We start from the raw sequence: 21873 nt of genomic DNA, 5'->3' as shown, positions 1-21873 counted from the left end.
TGTTGTGTAACACAATCTTCTACCTTGTGTCCTTACTGTGGCTGGAGACAAGCAAGAAGCCATCTGACTGGCTTCTTAACTGTTAATACCCATGTCTCTGTCTCCTGTATCTCATTCCAAGGTACAGAATCTGGAATCAAGGTCTGCAAATCAGCACCTGTTTGATTTCTTTCCCCTTTTCTATGTGTCAGGGAACACAAGTTAGGTGACAGGAATTGTCCTCTTCAATTCACTCAGGGAAAAAGCAGAGGAAAAAAAGAATTAGTAACTACAAGAACCTTCTCAATTTTTGCATACATTTGACCTGAAGCCTTAGTCAAAGGTTGGACTGGGTGATCTTGGAGGTCTCTTCCAACCTAAACATTCTGTGATTCTTTTTTTTCCGTTTGTATTTTTGCACTACCAGTACATTCAGTGGTGCACTTGGAACCCTGGTGGAATGTTTTGTGCAGGTACAAAGTGTAATTTCCAAAGCAAAAACAGTCTGTAACATGCCTGAGTACTGCAGTGTCTGTGTGTGTGTCTGTATGTGTGTCTGTATGTGTGTGTGTGTGTCTGTGTGTGTGTATCAGGGGCAAGCTGAGTCATGAAACTGTGAAATTCAGATCAGTATGATGAGAGATGCTGTGTGCTGAGCAACTTTGGGCACTGCAGGAAATACACATTCCGTAGCCATTTCCTGCCCTTCATTTTTCTCGCTTCTTCTTTCAGAATTTTGACTGGAGCTGGCTGAAATAGCCAAAGGAGACGGCGTGCTGCTATGAGTGAAGTGCCTGCATGCTGAGGAGTGGCTTGGCAGCCTTCCACGTGACGAGCTGGAGGGGACTTGTCCATCAGTCACCTTAATTTTTAAACCATCGTGGTGTTGATTACAAAGGTGGTGGCCAACAGGGGATAGACCACTGGCAGTAACACGCTCAGCGTTTTACAGGTTGTTGCCCAGTTGGGCTTCCAACTCCACGAGCCAGCCTCTTGCTGGAGATGCACCTGCAGCACCTGCTGCTTTCACCTGTGGGAAGCATTCCTGGGGCAGCCAGAGTGTCCCCCCACAGCCTGTCCTGGGAAAAAAGGGAGGAGAGCAAAGGGCAGTGGCTGCCTTTCAGGTCAGGGCTCTGCAGTCCGGTCCCCTCGCCGCTCCTCGTGACTGCTCATGTGTGTAACAGGAATTTATAGATTATATATATTTTAAAATAAGTTAATTACAATAAATGTGGTGTCCAGTGACAAAACAAGAGGAAATTATCACAAACTGGCACACAGGAGATTTAACCTGAATGTGAGAAAATAACTTCTTTACACTGAGGGTAACGGAGCACTGGAACAAATTGCCCAGGGAGGTTGTGGGGTCTGAGTCCCTGGAGATTTTCAAAACCTGCCTGGACCTGTTCCCGAGTAAGCTGCTCTAGGGGGTCCTGCTGTAGCAGGAGAGGGTGGCCTAGATGATTTCCAGAGGTCGCTTCTACTCCCGACCGTTCTGTGATTCCGTGAAATGGGGGGTGGGAAGGGGAAGGCTCAGTCCGCGCCTCCCTTGCGGGCGGTGGGCCAAGGCCTCTCGCCGTTGCTGGGCAACAGGGCAGCGGCTTCCCGCGCTGTGACGCCATCGGCAGGCGCCGGGCGGCGCGTATCGCACACCGCGGGCAGCCCGCCCCGCGCGGTTGCGGTGCTGCGCGTGCGCGGTAGGGCGGGCGCGGGGCCTCGGCCGCACGTGGGCCCGGAGCAGCCGAAGGTACCGGGGGGGGGGGAACCGAACGCGGCTTCCGGTGCCGCCCACCCAGCGGTCCCGGGGGCGGGGGGAGGCCTGCGGGCCGCCGGCCCTGGAGGGACAGCCCAGGTGCAGGGGGTGTGCCGGCACCCTGTCCCCGGAGCGGGCATCCCGGCAGCTCGGCGAGCGTCACGGCGGCGTTGGGCCCGGCGCAGCCAGCGGGAGGAGGAGGGCAACCGGGAGGAGTGGGGGCGGTGTCCCTGTTGCGGAGCGCGGTCCCGCCTGGGGCTTGTAGGATATCCCTGGGTTTCGGTTCGGGACCTGAGCAGGCGGCGGTGGAAGCGGGTCAGAGAGCGAAGAACCCCACGCAGAGGGCGCGCTCGGTAACGCGCCGTGTCCCGCACCGTGTCCCGCAGGTGATGCGAGGATGACCATGGCCCAGGCTGGAGCCGTAGCAGCAGCTGCCGCGGGACTCCTGGTGTTCCTCCTGTACTGCTCCATCCACAAGGTTGAGGAGGGGCACCTGGCTGTGTATTACAGGTACCGTGCCCTGACTGTCCCGGCGCCTCCGGACGGGATCCATCCCCCGCCCCGAGCACTTCGGGAGGCGTTTTCTCTCGTGTTCGTCCCCTCAGGTGTTGCCCCGAGGTGGGCAGACCACGGAGTTTCTTTCTGTGACTTGAACCTGCGCTATGCAAAGCCTTTAAGAAGTTTTGGTCTTTCTGAAGTCTCAGTTACTCCCCCTCCCTTGTGCCTCCCTCCCCTTTTCTGAATCTCAACTTGGTTTTCAAGGCACAGGAGAACCAAAGCTCTGAGTCCCCCCAGGCTTTGCTCATTCCCTCCTGCATGGTTGGCTCTCACCTCTGTCCCAGGACTGCAGCCCGGCCAGAGTGCCAGAGCTTCACTGCTGCTCTGAAATGGGTCTGGGCTGAGTTTCACCTGGGGCTTGTAGCCACCTGGAATAGCATCAGTAGAGCAAATCCTTGGCGGTCCACAACCGCGAGTGGTCACAGTCACCAAGTGCCACTACTCGAGTAGATTTTGCTTCAAAATTGAATAAAGGAACATAACAATTCAGCACCAGCCTTTCTGCATGTTTTGCCAGTTCTGTCTTTTCTACCCTTTGCACTCACTGCCAGTTTTCCTTGTGCTGTTTTTTCCCTTAATTAAAGAGTGTGTTAAAGAACACAGGCCCTTGCAGGAGGCTGTGCTGCACTATGAGGTTTGATTGCCTAGAGCTTTCCTCTGTCTTCTCCTCTTTGTTCACCACCTGCCAGTCCCACCAGAGATTGCAGGTTTTCTTTGTGCAAAGTACAAGACAGGGAAATGGATGTTCTTGAAGCTCTCTGCAGTGTTGCAGTGATGGAAAAATTTAGTAATATCTGCCTTGTCTAAAATTTAATTGCTCACAGGACTGAAGCAACTGATTGTCGAGTTGCAGTAAGCAAGTTTCATACGCAGTCAGCCCTTTTGTAGGGTAATTGGTGACAAATTTGTTGTAGGTGAGTAGCATAATCTGCATCACTCAGCTGTGACTCCTGACAATTTGAACGTACTTGCTTGTTCTCAAAGCTAGCATTTACTGTTTTTCATTTGCTTGAGCCCTTTCCCTGTTTTTTCTCTCTGTAGGGGTGGTGCATTGTTAAGTAGTCCAAGTGGACCGGGCTACCACATCATGCTCCCCTTCATTACCACGTTCAAATCTGTGCAGGTTAGTACTTTCTCAGCTGAAGTGGGTGAGTGGGAGCAGATGTCAGAAGGAATATTGCTGGATGGGGGTGACTTGGGCAACTGGTGTTTGCAGAGGGGCTCAGCAATGTTGTAGTCAGAGCAGGAGCTCCTGGGATGAGTGCCAGACTCAGCTGTGCACTGGGACTTGTCTGGTTGGTGGCATGTGCACAACACGTGTGTGTGTTGCTTGGGACAGAAGATGCCTTATTCTGTGTTTCTGGCCCCAGGAGAGCTGCAGCCCTTTGTGCTGCAGGAGCTGAGAGTAGGGAAGTGAGCACAGCTGCCTTTCTATCTCCCAGAAGGCAAGTTGGAAAGAAGTCTGTCTTCTGCCCACACCTGGAAAAAGTCAGGAGGGAGGCAGAGGACATCTTTTGGGCTCCATGTTCCTGTATAATGGTTGTGAGAGTCTGGGCACAGTGTTGATCTTTGCAGAGAGGTTTTGTGAACACTGCTTGTCTTTTTATTCCAGACTACTTTGCAGACTGATGAAGTGAAAAATGTGCCTTGTGGGACAAGGTATGCTTTTCCTTTTTCTTCTGGTGATGCACAAACGTGCCTTCTCGTGTAGCTTGTAGGGAGTTGTGCTCAGTGCTGTGACACAGGCTGAAGAGTAAAGGCACATGCTCTAAAATTAGTCCCAAATGTACACCTGTAAATCCTATTTGCACACTGGAGGGGTGGGAGAGAGTGACCTTGCTTTCACTGCAATTGATGTTCTGAGGGTATTTGCAGGTATATTGATATGCTCTTAAAATTTCTCATTTTTGTCCTGTGGTTACTCTGATAGTCTGTTGCTTGCGTTTTGGTCTCCCCTCTGCTTTGTGGCACTTCTGTTCCTAATGTTGTGGCTAATACAAGTGTTGACCCCAGCAGTGTGCAGATGTAAGTGGAGAATGGAAACCCTTCTGATGAGATAGGGCTCGTTTCAAAAACAGGTCAAGAAAACCATTGATTCCCAGACTGGTTTGTGTTGGAAAAGACCTTAAAGACTGTCTGATCCCAGCCCCTGTGCCATGGGCAAGGAGACATCCCATTAGACCAGGTTTCTCCAAACCCCATCTAATCTACTTTTAAATCATTCCAGGAATGGGGCAAATGAGTCTCCTTGAATCATTTGGGCACTTTTGGAATTGACATTTTCCCAGACAGAAAGAGAGAAAGAACAGAGAAGAATCCCATGCATAGCTGGCAGCTGCATGATTCATTATTAAGATGATCCATTTGTCAGCACAGATGTGTTTAGTTATAACAAGCAGAGTGGTAATGGAAGGAGAGGGCTAGTTGAGCTGGGTTGCAGATCCTGTGTTGGTTCATTCACAAGTTAAAACAATGACCAAATCTGTTTCTTCAGGATAGAAACAAAACTGTGGATTCTCTATATCTTTTAGCTTTAGCTGTTTAAAAAAAAGTCAGTATGACTTGGATGATGACCTTTTAACAATCACATTAAAATTAAAAGTTGAATGGTAGTGGCAACCTTAATGAGGCAGAATTAAATTTGATCTGTTTTAGCCCTTCCCAAAATGAGTTCTTTGAATTATTCCTATAGCAAGTCATCAGACATCACTTGGGCTTAAATACTACCATGAAGTCCTTGTGGGCCCTGGCTGCTTTGAGTTTTACATCTCAAACCTCTTTCGGGAATGTCTGTAAATAATGCTGCTGTTCAGGGCTGCAGCCACAGTTTTGTAGTTATGTAAAGAGTCTTTAGGTCAAGCAAAAGGTAATTGTAGGAAGGAGGAGTAAGACTCATTATGTTCTTTGCCTGCATCTTTTACATGACATAGTTTAAGTTATCAGAACAGAGTTTTAATGATGTGTTTAATGGCAACTTGTAGCTCATAAGTAGCATTAGTAAGAGCAATACTTCACCTGCTGGACACTGTAAAACAGCATCACAACTCTGGACCAGGGATGGTGTCCTGCTGTCCTGCAGACCTTCTTAACACACCAAATAAAGCTTTCCACTGAAGCTTAGCCACATTAAACATCCTAACATAGCCAAAGTTAAACTCTGGTGCTTTGACCCTGCTTGAGCAGGGAGGTTGGACAAGGTGACCCCCAGAGGTCCCTGCCAGCCTTGTGTTCTGTATGTCTGTGATTTAGGAGCTAAATATTCTGTTTAATTCTATAGATTTAGTTCATTAAGTTCCTATGACATTTTGGCATTATGGGAATCAGCTGTGCAATACAGGTGGTTGTGATTTGTCAGGAAATAAACATGCTTTAAAACACCAAACACCTGGTGAAGCAATTCTTTGTTAATAATTGAATACACTTCAGGCCAAAGGTCCAAGTAGCCTTGTCCATTTTTAAGGTGTAGCTGCAGGGAACTTCAAATTTGATACTTTTGGAATCAAAGGTCTTGCCAAAGCTTTGCATTTCACAATTATATTGTGAAATTTTACTGTCCCGTTACAAAGTTCATAGCAAGAATAGATCCTAAACAGTTTAAATTCCTGTAAATATATATTAAACTGTCAGATTTTAAAGGCTGGGTTTCTCTTCCACCATTTTTATATTCTTTGTCCCTGTATTTTCACTTACATTAGGAAGCTTCTGAATGTCTGGATGGGTGTCCTATCTCCAATTTCTGCCTTACTTACTTACTTATCCCATTCATATTCTACAGCATTAAGTGACTACTTTAAATACAGATTTTAAAATACTTTGGCCCCAGATGACTGGTTTTCATAAAACAGCTCTCACCCCAGAGACAAAAAACATTTCATTGCAGCAGGTGGTATATTTATCTGCTCTAAGCTGTGAGTGGCCTTTGGTGTCTCTTGATTTCTGGCTTTCCCCAGCAAGAAAATGTCTGCACAGTTCCTTGGAAAGTTTAGTATTTTCCTTATGGCATGTCTGCTGATTTCCAAAAACTGATAGAAGAATCAGTTTAGTAAAGTAGGTTTAGAATAGTGAAATATATCAAAGGTCTTACTTAAATAATTAATTGAGAACTGATGTACTCGTATTAATTGTGGAATACAATAAATGGGTTTAAAATGGTGTCATGCAAATATTGCATAAGAGAATTAGGTAAGGAGCATTTTTCTTATAAACTTAACTGAAAAGAATCAGGCTGAAAACTTTACAGATTTTTATAATGGCAAGAAACAGTAAATGAGCAGGGTGCTAAATAGTAATATTACTTGAGTGTTAGATGTTTATTTGTGAATGTGTGAGAGTCATCTTATGCTCATGCATATTCCTGGAGGAATGATCATCTGTGACAGATCCTTGTTTGTTAGCCAGTTACATGGAAAAATGTGTCTTGAATATTGCATTAATCCCTGGTATCTATCTTTAGACACACCAGATCTTACCTCTTAAGCCAAATTTTTGCAAGCTCTGATTGCTCAACCTGGTCTGGTCTTGTTTGTGGTCAGCTCTGCTAATAGGCATTAAAACTTCTATTTTTTCATGGTCCCTTTTAAGGCAATGTCCTTCTGTTTTTATCTTGTCTTTTCCTTGCCTGACGTAAGATGAAATCCTGGAATGTATGAGGCTTTCTAAGGTCTATTTAAATGCCTGCAGGGTATGTTAGTCCCCTGTATGCTTTCACCTTGCCCTGTAAAGTTAAGCACTTTTGCTGCCTTATGATACTTAAACATCTCTGGGGTGCACATTGTCTACATGTGGATGTTCCTTTCAGACAGCTTATTTTGAATATAAGGTCAATAAAAATATATTTTGAACAGTGAAGGATGAGCACACCCAAGTTACTCATTAACATATCTCATAATTGAACAGGTGATTAAGTAATGTATAGCTCTGAGACAGGTTGGGCAAACAATGTCATCAAATGAGTAAAGTTTGTTCCTTTCTCTCCAGTCAAAGAGCCTGCTCAGCTTGGTGCCACTCTGCCTGACCAGCCTTTTGAGTCGCTCTGTGGTGAGGACTTTCAAGGGGCTGCAAATGCAGGAACTGCAGTGGAGAGTGGCAAGCACTGGGAATCTCCTGGGGGAGTCCCCTCTGCCTTCCATCTGGCAAGAAGCAGGCTTTGGCAAATGGAGGTGTTCTGGGAGTGGTAGTAGTTTGTCAGAATGGAAAGAGCACTGTCTGAGGCAGTGTTTCAGCTGTCTGAGGGCAGGTGGATCAGCTGAGGACAGTGAGAATATTTGTACAGTTCCAGGTCAGCAAAGTGTGTGACTCTCTGCAAATCGATGCATGATGCTTTGCAAGAGAACTGTACCCAAACTGCCCAGGGTAGTGTCTCCTCTAACATCTGGACCAGGCTGTTGAAGAGGATGTCTTGTCTGAGATGCCTCACTTTAACACCAGAGTGGCTCCAGAGTGGCACCAGTCTGGCTCCTGGGTTTGCAGCAGCAAGGTCCAGGAGGCCACCCCCTCTGCCCAGTGTGAAATGATGGGTGTATGGGAGGTGGGAGATAAGGACAGGGGCAGTTCATTCACCAGTTGTGGTTGCAGGCAAAACAGACTCAACTTGGATACAAAAATCAATTTATTTTGTCACCAGTTAAGTCAGAGCAGGACAATGAAAAATAAAAAACAGATGTTAAAAGCACCTTCTGCCCTCCTCCGTTGTTCCTGGGCCCCAATTACTTTGCACCCATTTCTTTACCTCCTTTCTCTCCCATGGGAGAGAGCACTTCAGGAACCCCTCCAACATGAGTCCCTGCCACAAAGTGCAGTCCCTCCAGAAAAGGCTGTTCCAGCACGGGCTGCCCACAGAGCCACAGCCTTCTTTGACTGCAGCCACCTTCCCTTGTGTGTAGTCCTTCATGGCTGAAGGTCCACGTCTGCTCCACCATGGTCCTCCACAGGCTGCAAGTCCACATCCTGCCCACTGTAATTCTTCACAGGCTGCAGGCCTACATCTGCTCCACTGTGGCCTTCCATGACTGCAGGTCCATGTCTGCTCCTCTGCTGTGCTTCATGGCCTGCAGGGGAAGTTCTGCTTGGGCACACTCCCCTCTTCCCCTCCCCTTCCTCCCCTTCCTCCCCTTCCTCCCCTTCCTCCCCTTCCTCCCCTTCCTCCCCTTCCTCCCCTTCCTCCCCTTCCTCCCTTCCTCCCCTTCCTCCCCTTCCTCCCCTTCCTCCCCTTCCTCCCACCTTGGTATCTGCACAGATACTGCTTTCACCTTCACTCTCATCCTTTCCTTTTCCTGTTCTTCAATATGTTAATGGCAGAGTGAGTGGCTTCACTGATGGGGCTCAGCATTGCCAGAAGTGGCTTGGCATTGGAGCTAGGTGAGCTTCTACTTTCTCTGCTTCACAGGAGCCATCCCTGTGGAACTTCCCTCCCTCCCAAGGCCCCACGTGTTACTTTGCAGGCTTGCTTTAACCTTAAGCCCTCAGAAGGGAACTGGGTGTCTGTGTGTTGGGCTGTGAGGCACACCTGTCTCCCTGAAGCTGTTGTCTGAACAGCAGCACTGATGTAATTCACTGATACCTTCCCCTGTCTCCCCATACTGGTTGAGATCTTTGCCAGGGTTGCAGCAGGTAGTGTTGGTGAGTCTGATGGATGGCAGGCAATCCTCTGGCCCTCTCTTCATGTGAGATGATGAGGGGCTGTCCCGCACAGCAGGCTGGTCGTCTCAGGTGCTCTCTTCTTCCTTCCATCATCCCCATAAAACTGAAATGCCAAAAGCACCCCAACATAAGAATGTGCAGTGGAGGAGATTCCAGTGGAAGAAGCCCACACATTCTGCTTTGGTTCTTCAGCAGGGTAAAAGATAGCCCCAGATGGTAGCTGAGTTTCCCTGGCCTGGTGGAGGTGTCAGATGGTGACTGGAGGATGGAAGGTTCAGTGATCATGATGAGTGCTCATATGCAATAATAGTCTTTTTATTGGATGTTGTGGGACAGGTAAGAGTGCAGAATGGGTGGGATGGAGAACACATGGACCATAACTGCTTTTACAGCCTGACACACCTATAAGGGATCCATAAGCCTCATATTTAAAAATAATGTTCATAGCAGCTCATAACAGGGAGCCATCAAGAATGACTATGGCCTAAAGTTCTGCATGAAAAAGAGATGAATACTCTTAAAAGTAGTATCTCACTAGTACCTCAGGGTTTAGCCACAAATATCTTTTTCTGCTTGCTTTTCCTTTCCAGCAGACAAGTTCAGACCAGGGCTGATGTTTCTGGCTTGCTGGTTGCCATGGAGCCGGCAGGTTTGCAGAGTGAACACAAGCTGGGCCTGGGAGACCTTTACTAAAAGAGCACAGAAATGGGCAAGCTCAGGTTATTTTTCTGAAGTCCTATCTTTCAACTGCCAGAAATTAAAATCTGCAAAACAACAAACTGAGTCTGTCATTGGGAATATGTTTAAGTTAGAACACCACAGAGGCTCAGTTTGGAAATGTGTGAATCAGCTTCTGGGGATCAGCTGTCTCTAAATAGGTTCTGCTAAAGCTTCTTCTTTGCCATTTGCTCCTGAGGACAAAGTCAGAAGAGCAGTTTAAAAATACACTAGAGAGAGACTTATAAGCTGTTGAAAATTTAGGATATTTTCCCTTAATTTGTGCTTTTCCATGGCACCACAAGTCCCCAAGATTAGGCATGACCCACTGACAGCCCCATCAGTAAGAACAAGGGCTGGGATTAAGCCTCTGATTCCACCTTTTCTCAGCAGCACACAATCACTTGGGAAGAGGACTGCCTGCATACTGATGTTGTTGAGGTGTCTGGAGCTTCTTGATGGTTGTGGCGTTAGTGGAGAGCTGTTCACAACATGACATTGATGCAGGGAACAGGAGTTAAAGTCTGTTACATGCTTTGTCTTTGACTTTTTAACAGAGGCCTTGTCAGGTTCCTGCTGGAGTTCCTGCACGAACTTACCTGAAGGCTTTTCTCTAAAATGTATTTGCTGCCCAGAAGAGCTGTGATTTGCCTGCAGTTTGTGTCTGCTCTGCTGGTGTTGCCTGCTGTTCTTGTCTTCCCTTCTTTGTGCTGGACTCCCCCTTTCTGATAGTTGCAGCTGCTTTTCTGTTCAGAGATGTTTCATTTTGCTGGATAAATGGAAGATAAAAAAGTGAAACAAGTGCTTTGCAGACTTGCTGGAGCACGCTTGTGATTTATGTGGAGAGAGGGATGGGTCTGTACAAAGCTGGGGTTTGCTGCCATCTAATTGCACAATGCTAAAGAAGTCAGAATTGTTCTGGGGAAATCTAGCAGAATTTAGTAAAAGTGGGCAAAAAGACAAGTGGCTTTAAATATGGACTACCATTAACATAATAACCATTTTCTTTCTTGCTTACAGTGGTGGTGTTATGATCTACATTGACCGAATAGAAGTTGTGAATAAATTGGCACCATATGCAGGTATTTCCCATCCTGTTGCAACACGTAGTGCTGGAATTGTATTTACTCACCCTGTAGCCACCTTGTCTTTGTTTCCAAGACTTCCATTTTCTGCCTTGTTATCCTTATGGTTCCCAGCATTATAGAACTTTATTTTATGCCTGCAAAGCTTTCTGAAGAGCCACAGGTTTGCAAAGGTGAAAATAAATTAGGATTGGTTCTCCCCTGTACAGTTGAGCTGGTGCTCAAGCAGTCCTTTCTTGCTGCTGAAGAGATCACCCCAGGTTCTTGCCAGCTCAGGTCCTGAGAAGATTACAAAGGCAAACCAAAGACCCACACAGCTTCTTTTCCAGCAGCACAGCTTAATGCAAAATGCAAGGCAGTGAAGTTACTGAGGCAGTGAAGGGTGAATTCATGTTCTAATTATGGCAATGATACTTGTTTTCACTTTACAGTAGTATCTGTTCCTATGTGTGCAGGTCCTGGACAGGCTTTACTGTTCTGTTTGTTTATGTAGATCATAAAATACGACTGTGCTCTAATTACTCAGCTCTTGGAAGTCATTTAATCCCAGCAGCACTGGTGGAGGGGACCTCTTCAGGTTTCTCCTCTGACCTCCCTGCCCCTTAAAGCAGCTGGACAGGGATGCTGTGGTTTTGTCCAGCCAAGTCCTGAAACCTCCCAAGGATGGAGATCCCACACTGCTGTCCCAGTGCTGCATTGCTGTCCTGATACCTTGAGCTGTTGTTTTGTACTTGTGGTGTTGCAGTGGTGACCTGTGATAATTCTCTTAATTCCTCAGTGTATGATATTGTGAGAAACTACACTGCAGACTATGATAAAACCTTGATCTTCAATAAAATTCATCATGAGCTGAACCAGTTCTGCAGTGCCCACACCCTGCAGGAAGTATACATTGAGCTGTTTGGTAAGTGGATGGGCAGCTGGATGCACCCACCAAGGGCTGGGATGTCTCCCTCTTCTGATGGGGAATATGTTAGAGCCTCTGTGCTGGAGTTGCAGTCTAGAATCCAACTCCTTATATGTCCATACATCACTTCCCATGCACCTTTAGTGATTCAGATTCCTATGTCTTTACACATCTGTATGTGGGAATTTAATTTCAGTCCTTTTTCACTTAGGACTTCCTTCTGGATGCACAAAGTAGCCACTTTGCTCTTGTGCATGCAGTTATCTGCATTGCCTTCACTATGATGATGATTTTATCCTGCCTGTTTTTACTTTTAGGCCCCTGTTCCATGGCCAGGTTTGGGGTTTTTTTTACTTAAATAGGTTCCTGCTGACTGTTTTTAGCAAATGCTAGCTGAAAGGGATGTGCTTTCAGTTCATTGTGGTGCTCTGCTTTTTCAGCAGGGGGTAGCAGTGGCTCAGGAATTAGCAAATGTTCTGTGCCCACAAAGACAAACCAACATCAAGTTCCTTCTAGAGTGGCAGAGCCAGGGAAGATGTATTTATGGAAGACAAAAGGGTGTCAGAGACTGTCAGCCCTTGAATACTGTACTCAGGCTTGTCAAATATCCATAGTCTGAGATGAGTTTCCTGGTAGTGTATGCAGCTCCATCCCATCCTAACTGGCCATTTCTGTAGAAAGATTTTCCTGGAGCTTGGAGGTAGCAGTATGGTTTTTCTGTAACAAGTACAAGTAACAGGTACTGCAGATTCCTAAAGACTTAAGGCGAAGCTTGCTGCTGGCAGTAGGATAGGTGTGGCTGCAGCGAGGAAGAAATAGGTTTCTATCACAGCCCCTGCATGTTTTTTCTTCCTGAGATGCTGAGAGCCATTTGTCCCCAACTCAGATACCAGGAGTTCATCAATAGCTGAACCTTTCTAGAGGCACAAGTGCTTGGCATTCCTTTCAGGAACATTCATAAGGAGTGTAGAGAAAGAAACTTCTCTATGAAACTCAGTGATCTCAAAAGGCATCTTGTATCACTAAAGAGTATCTTACAGAGGTGGCTGACTCAGCCACACAAGCTGTAGGAAACATGATGATAAGCTAAGTGGTCTCTTTCTTGTCCTCCAAACATAGATCAGATAGATGAGAATCTGAAGTTGGCTCTGCAGGAGGATCTCAATGTCATGGCACCAGGTCTCACTATCCAGGTAGGTTCATGCCCAAACAAAGCTAATTCTTTGTTTCCACCTCTAATTTTTTCACCTTTCACTGCATCACTGAGTTGTCTTGCTTTGGTTTTCCACGCAGTGTGAAATACTTGAGCCTTGAGTTGTGGTTTGCCACTTGAAGGCTGCCCATGTGGCAGTAACCACTCCTGAACACTAACTTTATGTTAGGGGAAGACCTGCAGGACAGAGAAAAAGACCTTTCAGGCCACAGACCTGCAGCTATTAGATTTAATTGCAAAGACTGAGAAAATGTTTTTCTTTAAACTACTTCTGGCACCCCTGCAGAGCTGAGCACTCCAATGTGCCAGTACAGTTCTAACAGGTAATTGCAAAGAGAAGAGAGATCTTTGTGTTCTCTGTGCTTGTACTGCAGATAGGGAAAGATCATAGAATCATAGAATTGGCTGGGTTGGAAGGGACCTCAGAGATCATCGAGTCCAACCCTTGATCCACTACTGCTGCAGTTACCAGACCATGGCACTGAGTGCCACATCCAGTCTCTTTTTAAATATCTCCAGGGATGGAGAATCCACTACTTCCCTGGGCAGCCCATTCCAATGTCTGATCACCTCTCTGTAAAGAAATTCTTTCTAATATCCAACCTAAACCTCCCCCAGCACAACTTGAGATCATGCCCTCTTGTCTTGCTAATGTTATATCTTAAGATATATATATCTTTTATAGATGTTATATCTTACTTGATTTTTCTGGTTACACTTAATGTTAGAAAATAATTTTTAATCTTAGCTGGACGATAGGACATTGTTTATTTGGCATGTTAGGGCATGTCACAGCAACAAATTGGGAAAAATACACGTTAGGCTCATGAGGGTTAAAAAGGAAACCTTTGGAGATTTCCAGTGTAGGGAGGAATGAGACCAAATCTGTTTTGCCCTTCTTGTTACCACATTTAGCAAGGCAGGCTGCATGCAGGGGAGGAAAGCCTGTTGACAGTGCTGTTCAGTGCTGTTGAGAGCACATGAAATGCTACAGTAAACACTGTTCTGCTTTGTGGCTCATTTGTGCATAGGCTTACTCTGTTTTGTGGGTGAACCATAGACTTCTCTTACCACAAACAAGCTGGGATGGCACTGCTCTTCCGAATATACAAGATAATCTACAAAAATGAGAGTCATATTGTAAAGACCCTTTTTGCTCTCAGGGTATGGAAGGGCATAAGCAGACCTTGCAGCTCTTTGCTTGGAGATGTTAACTACAGACCTAAATCTGATCATCAACCTACACCATCCTACCCCAGTTTTGCATGCCAAATCATTTACTTTTGGTCAGAAGTTAAAGGATGTCTTGCTTGCATCAGCTCTGACAGTTCACTGAACCAGTAGCTTGAAGACAGCTCATAGCTAGTGGTTCATCTCCAAGAGTCAATGTGATCCTTGTGTTCTGTTTTTACCTTTCAAAACAGAACTGCACCCTCGTCTCCACTAGAAATTTGCCTCAGCATACAATTCTGACATGTTGCTGTGTCTCCTGTCAGGAATTACCCTGTTCCTTCAGTGAAGAGCTCAGGTTTCTTTCAACTCTGCTTTCAACTGTGTAACCTAACTGTACTTAGAATTGAATTGTTTTGTGGACTCTAAGGGAAGTAATTCTGCATTTGGGCAAAATGCTCTTCTCTTGAAGAGCATGTTTGCATACATGAGAGATCACTTCAGAGATCACTGACTGTTTTTTAAAGAAGTAACACAGACAACAATTTGTGATTGAAAAGAAGCTTTTAGAGGAAATTAACAACATTTGTTTATAGGCTTGTTAAAAGTAGTGTATATGAAACCTTTGGAAGTCCTCCAAGTTGCCCATGCAAAACTTTCTTTCCTAACTGGAATGGTGACCGCAGCTTGAAAAGAACCAGAGGCCAGTGGACAATAAAAAATGTCCAGGGACAGTGTTGTAGTGAGGAGGCTTCTGCACTTTCTCTGTGAAAACAGCACACCCTGGGTCTTGTCTCGAGTGTCTGGACAGAAACACAAATACTGACAAACTGGAAATCCAGGCAGATTTGCAGTCCCAGGGCCTGATGGGTCAGCTGTGTGAGTGCAGTGCTGCTGTGGATGGGTACAGGCTCCCTGTGGAGGTTGTGTTGAGAAGATAAGGCAGCAAGGTTGTGATGCCTGCAGAGGACTGGCTCAAATCACTTTGGGATGGTTGATGAACAGCTGAGATAAGAGCCAATATAGATAAGAATGAGGCCAACAGAGGACCACATGGTCCTCATCTGCAGACCACGTTTAAAGTAGGTAAACTTTGGGGTGCTTCTTTTAACTAAGGTGGTAAACCTCTTAATCTCTCTATTCTTACTTGATCATTTGGGTGCCATAAAAGTTATTAAGGCAGGAAATAGAAATATCAGGCACCTCTGAGAGTGGCTGTGCTTAGCTGTGTGGTACAAGAGGATTGGGAACCATTATATAGTTTTAGATCAATGTGGAGGTGTCTAACTATAGGTGGTTATACAAATGCAGTTTTTAGATATGCAGCTTACATCAAAATGCTTAATTTAAAATGCACTCACTTTTTTTCGTAGGCTGTGCGTGTTACGAAACCTAAAATCCCAGAAGCCATACGAAGAAATTTTGAGCTAATGTGAGTAGCTTTACATCAAATTGTATTAATTGGTTTTGAGGGTCCAGCACAGGCATTAGAAAGCCCTTCCTGGTGCTCAGAAGGTGAGAGGTGGGCTCTAGTCACTGGGTACTTGGATAGGTGCCCTTGTGCATTCTGTTTCTCTATTTCTATAGCTCTTTTACCTTGAAGGCTTTGAACCCTTGACAAAGAAATTGTTAGCATGTACAGAGTCTGTATCAAGGCTCTGTTCCTACTTCTTGATGTAGAGGGGACATGGATGTGCTATGGAGATTCTGCAGGAGACTTGTAAACTGGATTCAGGGCTCAGGAGTACTGATGTCTCCCCCGTGAACTCCTTTCCAGCAAAGTCACAGAATTGCAGACAGTTTATAATCTGTTGTGTACCAGTGGAGGTCTTCTGTACAAACCCCTTCCCAAAGCAGAGCCAGTGCCACTGCTGGGACAGGTCTCTGTGGGCCATGTCTGGGTGATTTGGGACATCCCCAAGGGTGGAGATCCCATGGGTCGGGGCCTTGTCTCAGGGATGCTCTGCTTGCAAGGGGTCTGGACAGGGGTTCCCACACCTTCTTGTGCCAGTGCCTCTGGGGTTCTCGATGTGTTCCTCTGAGCAGAGTCTGGCCCTGGTGGCTCCAGGACCCCTTTGGCAGGGGGAGATGCTTTTGGGTTCCCCTTCACCTCCATGTCTCCAGCTGAGCAAGCCCAGGCTCCCCCAGCCTCTCCTCATATGCCCTGGCTCCCATGCACATTTGCAGCAGCCCTGCACTGGATTCACTCCTCATCTGAAGGGCCTCAAACCATACCTAACCTCCAGCATCCCATACCAGTGTCAAACAGAGAGGGGGAACAAATCCCTTTGTCCTGCTGGCTACAGGTGTGCTCATGCAGCTGGAGAGCTTCTTCATGGCTGGGAGAAAGTGATGATCCCAACTGCTCAGTTTCTTCTCCTCTTGGCCTCTCCTGCCCTGGTTTGCAGAGCTGCTTCCCACCTTCCTTTCTCTGTGATGCTTTTTCTCACCCTGCAGGGAGGCTGAGAAGACCAAGCTGCTGATTGCAGCCCAGAAGCAGAAGGTGGTAGAGAAGGAAGCAGAGACAGACCGTAAGAAGGCGCTCATTGGTACGTCAGGAGCTGTGGGTGCCAGCGGGTGGGACCAGGCTGAGCTCCCATTCCTGTGTATCCCTGTGAGCTGGAGCAGGGCATTGCTCTGCATTGCTGGCAGCTCCCTAAATGGGGCATGGCCAGGCTGCACCAGCAGTTATTTAGAGAACATGAGTAATTGTTCTGCTGTATCTGTATCCCATCTCCCTCTCCATAGCAACAAACAACTCTGTCCTACAGCAGGACAAGAGGTAACAGCTCTGGCAGAAGAACTGAATGGGGTTGAAGCTGAATGTCCTTGTGCCAGGGGGACTCACACTTGTAAAAGGGATTTTAGCCAGTGCAACTCGGGACACATCAGCACCACATTTTCTTTCTCTAACTGCTGCTTGGAGTACAGACTGGCACTGTAGGATCTGAGCAAGGGAGGCAGCAGAGAGCTGTGCAGATTCTGTGCAGATTCTGCAATCAGTGTGCTGGGGTCAGGGTGCTGAGGCTCAAGCCGTGAGAAGCAAATGTTTGAGCTGAGGCTGTTGTGATTGCAGAGGCAGAGAAGGCTGCTCAGGTGGCCAGGATTCATTACCAACAGAAGATCATGGAGAAGGAAACAGAGAAGCGAATTTCTGAGATTGAAGGTAACCGTGCTGCATGTCCCCATCTGCCAGCTAAGGGTGGTGGCAGTTAGAGGATCATCAGAGCTGGGTTCAGAGGCATCACTATCCTGAAAGAATGATAAAGGGTGCAGTAGTGCAAGGCTGTGCACTGGGGTCACACCTCCAGTGTGCAGGTCCTGCCACCAGTGGAGGTACATGGCCAGCCAGGCTGTGTCACTGGCACACCTCGGTCAGCTCCTCCCCATGGGACATTCTCTGGTGCTCAGTGTGATGAGGCTGTTGACTTGCTAACACTTTCTTTACCTCTCTGTCCTCTGTTGCGGGGTCAGATGCTGCATTCCTAGCAAGAGAGAAAGCAAAAGCTGATGCTGAGTACTACACTGCTCAGAAGCTGGCTGATTCCAACAAGGTGAGCACTTGATAGCTGGTCAGAAGAGGTCTTGCTTATTCTTTTCCTCTACACAGGAGATTCTTTTCCTCTGCACAGGTGGGCGGCACTGGTAAAACACTGGATTTAGTAGCCCACATTCCAGCTGCCTGAAATGAAATCTAATCATGTGGGGCTCAGAAGGTTGTCTCTTACAGTGTCTGGTTTCTCTTTTTGTAGATGAAACTCACCCCTGAGTATCTGGAGCTAATGAAATACCAAGCAATAGCTGCAAACAGCAAGCTGTATTTTGGTGACCGCATCCCCAACATGTTTCTGGATTCCTGTGCCTTTCATCAAGCCAGCCTGAGGACTGCCCAAGAAACCAGCCTTCCTTCACAAGAAGCCCTGGAGACCTCTGGAGAAAACCATCTTAGAGCGAAGGAAAGCACTGGCTGACAGAGGTAGATACCTGTACTCAGTGTAGCTCAACAGCGTGCCCAGCTGTGAACACGGGTGGTGCCCTGTGCTGATGGGGCAGATGCAGTGCATGCATGGACATCTTGGGTATAGGTGGCAGTTGGGTTGATTTTCTTCTAGCAACAACAGAGCAAATGCTCTGCCTCTTCTGTTTGTCCCCCTATTAAATTGGTGCTTTCAAATGAGGGATAATCCTGTACTAACATACCTATACTGGAATATTAAAAGACAGACACCAGGAAAGCCTTCTGCAGTAGGTGCAGTTATTTAGCAAACATTACTCTGGAGGTAGGGGATGTGGCTTTCAGGGCTGTATTGCAGCACACTGATCATTCCCCAGTGCTCCTTGCTGAGGCAAAGCAAAGAAGTTTATTTTGTTCTGCTGATGAAGTTCCACTATGAAGTTCCACAAAGAGGCATGTTTCTACCAGTGCTTCTCTAACTTTTCTCAAGGACTCAGTGGAGTGGGAGCCAGCAGAGGCTGTGTGTTCCTGCTCAGGGCAAGGCCTGGTGAGGAGTGGTTTGGTGTGGAATAGGTTATTTGAATAGGATCTGCATAGCTATAATCATGATATTTCCTGTGATCAGTGGCAGTAGGTAACAACTTGGAGCAAGCAATCTCCAGCTCCTTCTCCAAGCAAGAGCCTCACACTGGCTGCTGTGACTGACTGGTCACAGGCTGACCAGCTGGGTGGCTGGGTTTTGCCTTCCACCCTAAACCAGATTTCATGGAGCACCTCTGAGCAGCTGCTTAGGAACAGAGCTGGGAAATCTTTGCTTAGACCTCAGCCTCCCTGTAGATCTTTTCAGCAGGGAAAGGCAACTGAATTTCAACTGCTCTGCCTTGCTGGCAAAGTGAAGAGTCAAAGAGCTCCACCCTGCAGCAGATCAGATATTTAACATCTCAGCTGCAAAGCAGGTGAGGCATTGTTGCTTCCCTGGGCAAAATCCACCACTCCAAGAGGAAGTGGGGCCTGCCTCATGTGTCCTTGAGCAACCATGGTGGTGTCTGTTACTGGTCCTCTCACCACTGGTCAGGCATTGCAGCATCACTGGGCTTTTGTCTTACAAGCAGTGCTGGCAGAATGATCTTTTCTCCTGCTGGGTGTTGTAATATATCCAACCCCTGCTCTCTGTGTGAGAAAGACATGCTTGGGAGGGAAGTCTGCTGGTATGATCTCCTTTCCTCTTTTCCTCTGTCCTCCTGTTTTCCTGTTAGGATGTGCTTGTTTCTAGGACCTGTTGCTTGTGTTCTACAATGATCCCAGAAGACTATGGCTGGGGAAGCAACTGGCAAGAGCTTGTGCTGAGATGTCATTCCCTGTCTGGTAGCTGCCTGCCTCTGACCCCATTCCATATTCCAAGACTGCCTGTACTTCACCAGCCTGGAATATTTGTACATTCATCCTGCTTTCCTGTCCCCTCAGCTTCAGCCACATGCAGCACTTGGCCTTGGGGCTATCCATTGGATCTGCTGTTTGGAGATGCTCAGGGTACTTGGACAGTTAGTGCTGGTGTTGGAATCATCTGGAGCCTCATGGCAAGGGGAAGAACATGCTTGGCTTTTGCCTTGGTGAAACAGTCCAAAAAAATCAGCCTGACTTTCACCTCCAGCATGTTCATGTTTTCCGTGTCTGCAAACTCCCAAGGCTCAGTTGGTTTTCCACCCCAGGCACCAGCTCTGCTTCAGACACAGCCATGGCAGGGGCAGGGGGCAGGACCTGGGCCCCCAGTGAGAGTCCAGCTGAAGGTGCTTATCACTGGTTCTGACTTCAGGGAGGGCATGGATGTAGGTGGTTCCTTGTGTTCTGAGGGTGAAAGGAAGGGTACTGCTGCTGCCAGGAGGAGAGGATTCTCCAGTTTTTGTTGTGCAGTTTGTGTCCCAGCTGTGTGTGTGCCTTGCAGGTCTCCCCTTGGGGAGCACTAAGCTCAGCTTTTGCACGGGAGGGCTCATGTCTTCTCCTGTCCAAGACAACTCTCCTAGCAAAGAGCCTTCAGAGGACACTGGTGGTCAAAGAAGCAGGGAGGATGTCTGCATCTTGCACAGCTCAGCCATCAGGCAGGGCAGAGCCAAGAGTGATGGGTGATGGCAGTGGAGGAGCAGGCAGGCACAGCATTAGTCCCCATGGGAAGGGTGCAGAGGCAGAGGGGGGCTGGCAGTGTATTTCATAGCTGTGGTATTTGAAATGTCTCCTGGGAGCACTGTTGGATTTTCAAGGTCCCCTTTCTCCAGTGGGAAACCAGTGGAGTCACATCTCTTTGACACTCCACCTCGTTGGTTTTGCTGGCTTGCAGCAGCCACTTTGGTTGACTTTTGAGACAAAGGCAGAGTTTTTACAACAAAAGTATTGCTGGAGGTGGCCTTGTCACCACGTGTTAGTCACCCAGGTTGGGGGCTGCCCGGTGCTGGCATCACACTGGGTGGATGGGGTAGGTGCTGCCAGCCTGGAGATGACAGGAGAGTAACACAGTAACAGGAAACTTCTGGGAGCAGTAACCAGGCAGCTCACAGCTCTCCTGCTCGGAGTGTTCAGAGCAAGATCTGCATACAGGGACCACAAAAGCCTCCAAGCCCCTCCAGGAAGAGCTGTTTCCCTTTGGATCTGAGCCTTGCTGGGCCTCCCTGCAGCCATCCAGGCAGATGCATGGCTTTGCTATTAGTTGCTAAATGTCATCCTGGTCTGGTTGGGAATGCATCAGCCATCTCCTGCCTATCCGGTCTGAGGGATACCTGGGCATTGCAGTAATGTGCGTGTGATGGTCACATCTGCAAATGCCTCCATCCCTTCTGCTTCCCCTGCTACTGCTTCAGAAGCCTGAGTTGGTGTGCAAGAGGGTGGCATCTCCATGACTGTACTGTGCCCCAGTCTGGGCTTTGCTTCTCTCTAAGCTGGGAGCTGCAGAGCAGGCGTATGGGTGCCACCAGGAATGTGGGTTAGAACTTTTTTTTCCTTTCTCTCTGTTCAAAAGCCCTGTGTGCTCATGTGACTAAGGGGGTCTGCCAATGGATCCACACCTTTTGAGACAAGACGATACAATATGTTCAAGTTTACATGCAGTGTTAAGTTCTTTTGATAAAGCAGAATAAACATTATTTTGTTACCATTGTCTTGGTGGCTTTATGTGTAGTCGAGCTGGTGTTGTAGGCATGTGGAGAGGGTGCACCTCTGCCTCTCATTCTGCAGTAACACTGCATCTGGTTGCAATGTTGTACCCCAGCTGCAGTGAGTGCAGTGACCTGAGGAGTCCCATAGCAGCATGAGCCCAAAAGAATCCACAGGATGGTGCTGAGCAGCAGGGGCAGCACCTCCTCCTCCTCCTCTGCTGCTGCTGTCATCCTCTGCAGCTTGAGGGGGGGCAGCTGAACCCTGCTGGCCCTTAGGCCCCCGTATGAGCTGCCCAGCTGCTCACAGGCAACCAGTGAGGGAGTGTTCCCCAGGCAGACATCACTGCCCTGCAAAGGCAGTGCCCTTGGGAACCGTGGGCTGGTCCCCAAGCACTGATGTTGCCTGCAGACATGGTTTTTGGGCTTGGACCAGGATGATGGGAGCTGAGCTAGTGCTGGGAGTGACCAGTCTTCTGTCACAGCTTCTCGTGGCAGCTGGGGCTGAGGGTCAGCAGTCCTGTGTGCTGGGGAACCACAGGGAACCTCCAGCCCCTGCAGCAGCCTTGCTCTGTACAGCTGGCAGGAAAACTGGATGAAGCAGTTTTTATGGCTGCACAGCGCTGCAAGAGCCCCTGGAAGTCCCCTCTGCTGAGGATTCAGCCAGTGTGCTATGAACACCACGTTCCTGCTTATCAGCTCCAAACCCCATCTGGTTGGTTAGAGCAGCCTCATCAGCTTCATGTGTGCAGCCCCC

The 21873-nt window shown here is 47.6% G+C and overlaps 2 protein-coding genes across 2 annotated transcripts in view; both read left to right on the top strand.

Moving 5' to 3' along the window:
• Positions 1–1272, top strand: part of CHUK (component of inhibitor of nuclear factor kappa B kinase complex) — a 28058-nt gene extending 26786 nt beyond the window's left edge. Inside the window, exon 21 of the mRNA XM_030453071.1 lies at positions 712–1272. Coding sequence (XP_030308931.1) covers positions 712–738 — 27 coding nt within the window. The 3' untranslated portion in view covers positions 739–1272. The remainder of the gene's footprint in view (positions 1–711) is intronic.
• Positions 1273–1767: 495 nt separating this feature from the next.
• Positions 1768–21115, top strand: ERLIN1 (ER lipid raft associated 1). The gene is given in 13 exon segments (XM_008502052.2): positions 1768–1831; positions 2119–2242; positions 3332–3413; positions 3903–3949; positions 10667–10728; positions 11510–11635; positions 12758–12831; positions 15395–15453; positions 16479–16570; positions 17098–17187; positions 17496–17575; positions 17774–17917; positions 17919–21115. Coding segments are annotated over 12 exon segments (1071 nt in total). The 5' UTR covers positions 1768–1831; positions 2119–2129; the 3' UTR covers positions 18021–21115.
• The last annotated feature ends 758 nt before the right edge of the window (positions 21116–21873 follow it).

This window comes from Calypte anna, chromosome 6, assembly GCF_003957555.1.
Source record: "Calypte anna isolate BGI_N300 chromosome 6, bCalAnn1_v1.p, whole genome shotgun sequence".
NCBI lineage: Eukaryota > Metazoa > Chordata > Aves > Apodiformes > Trochilidae > Calypte > Calypte anna.
The sequence above is the reverse complement of the archived record's forward strand: the minus strand, read 5'-3'. Positions and strand labels throughout refer to the sequence as shown.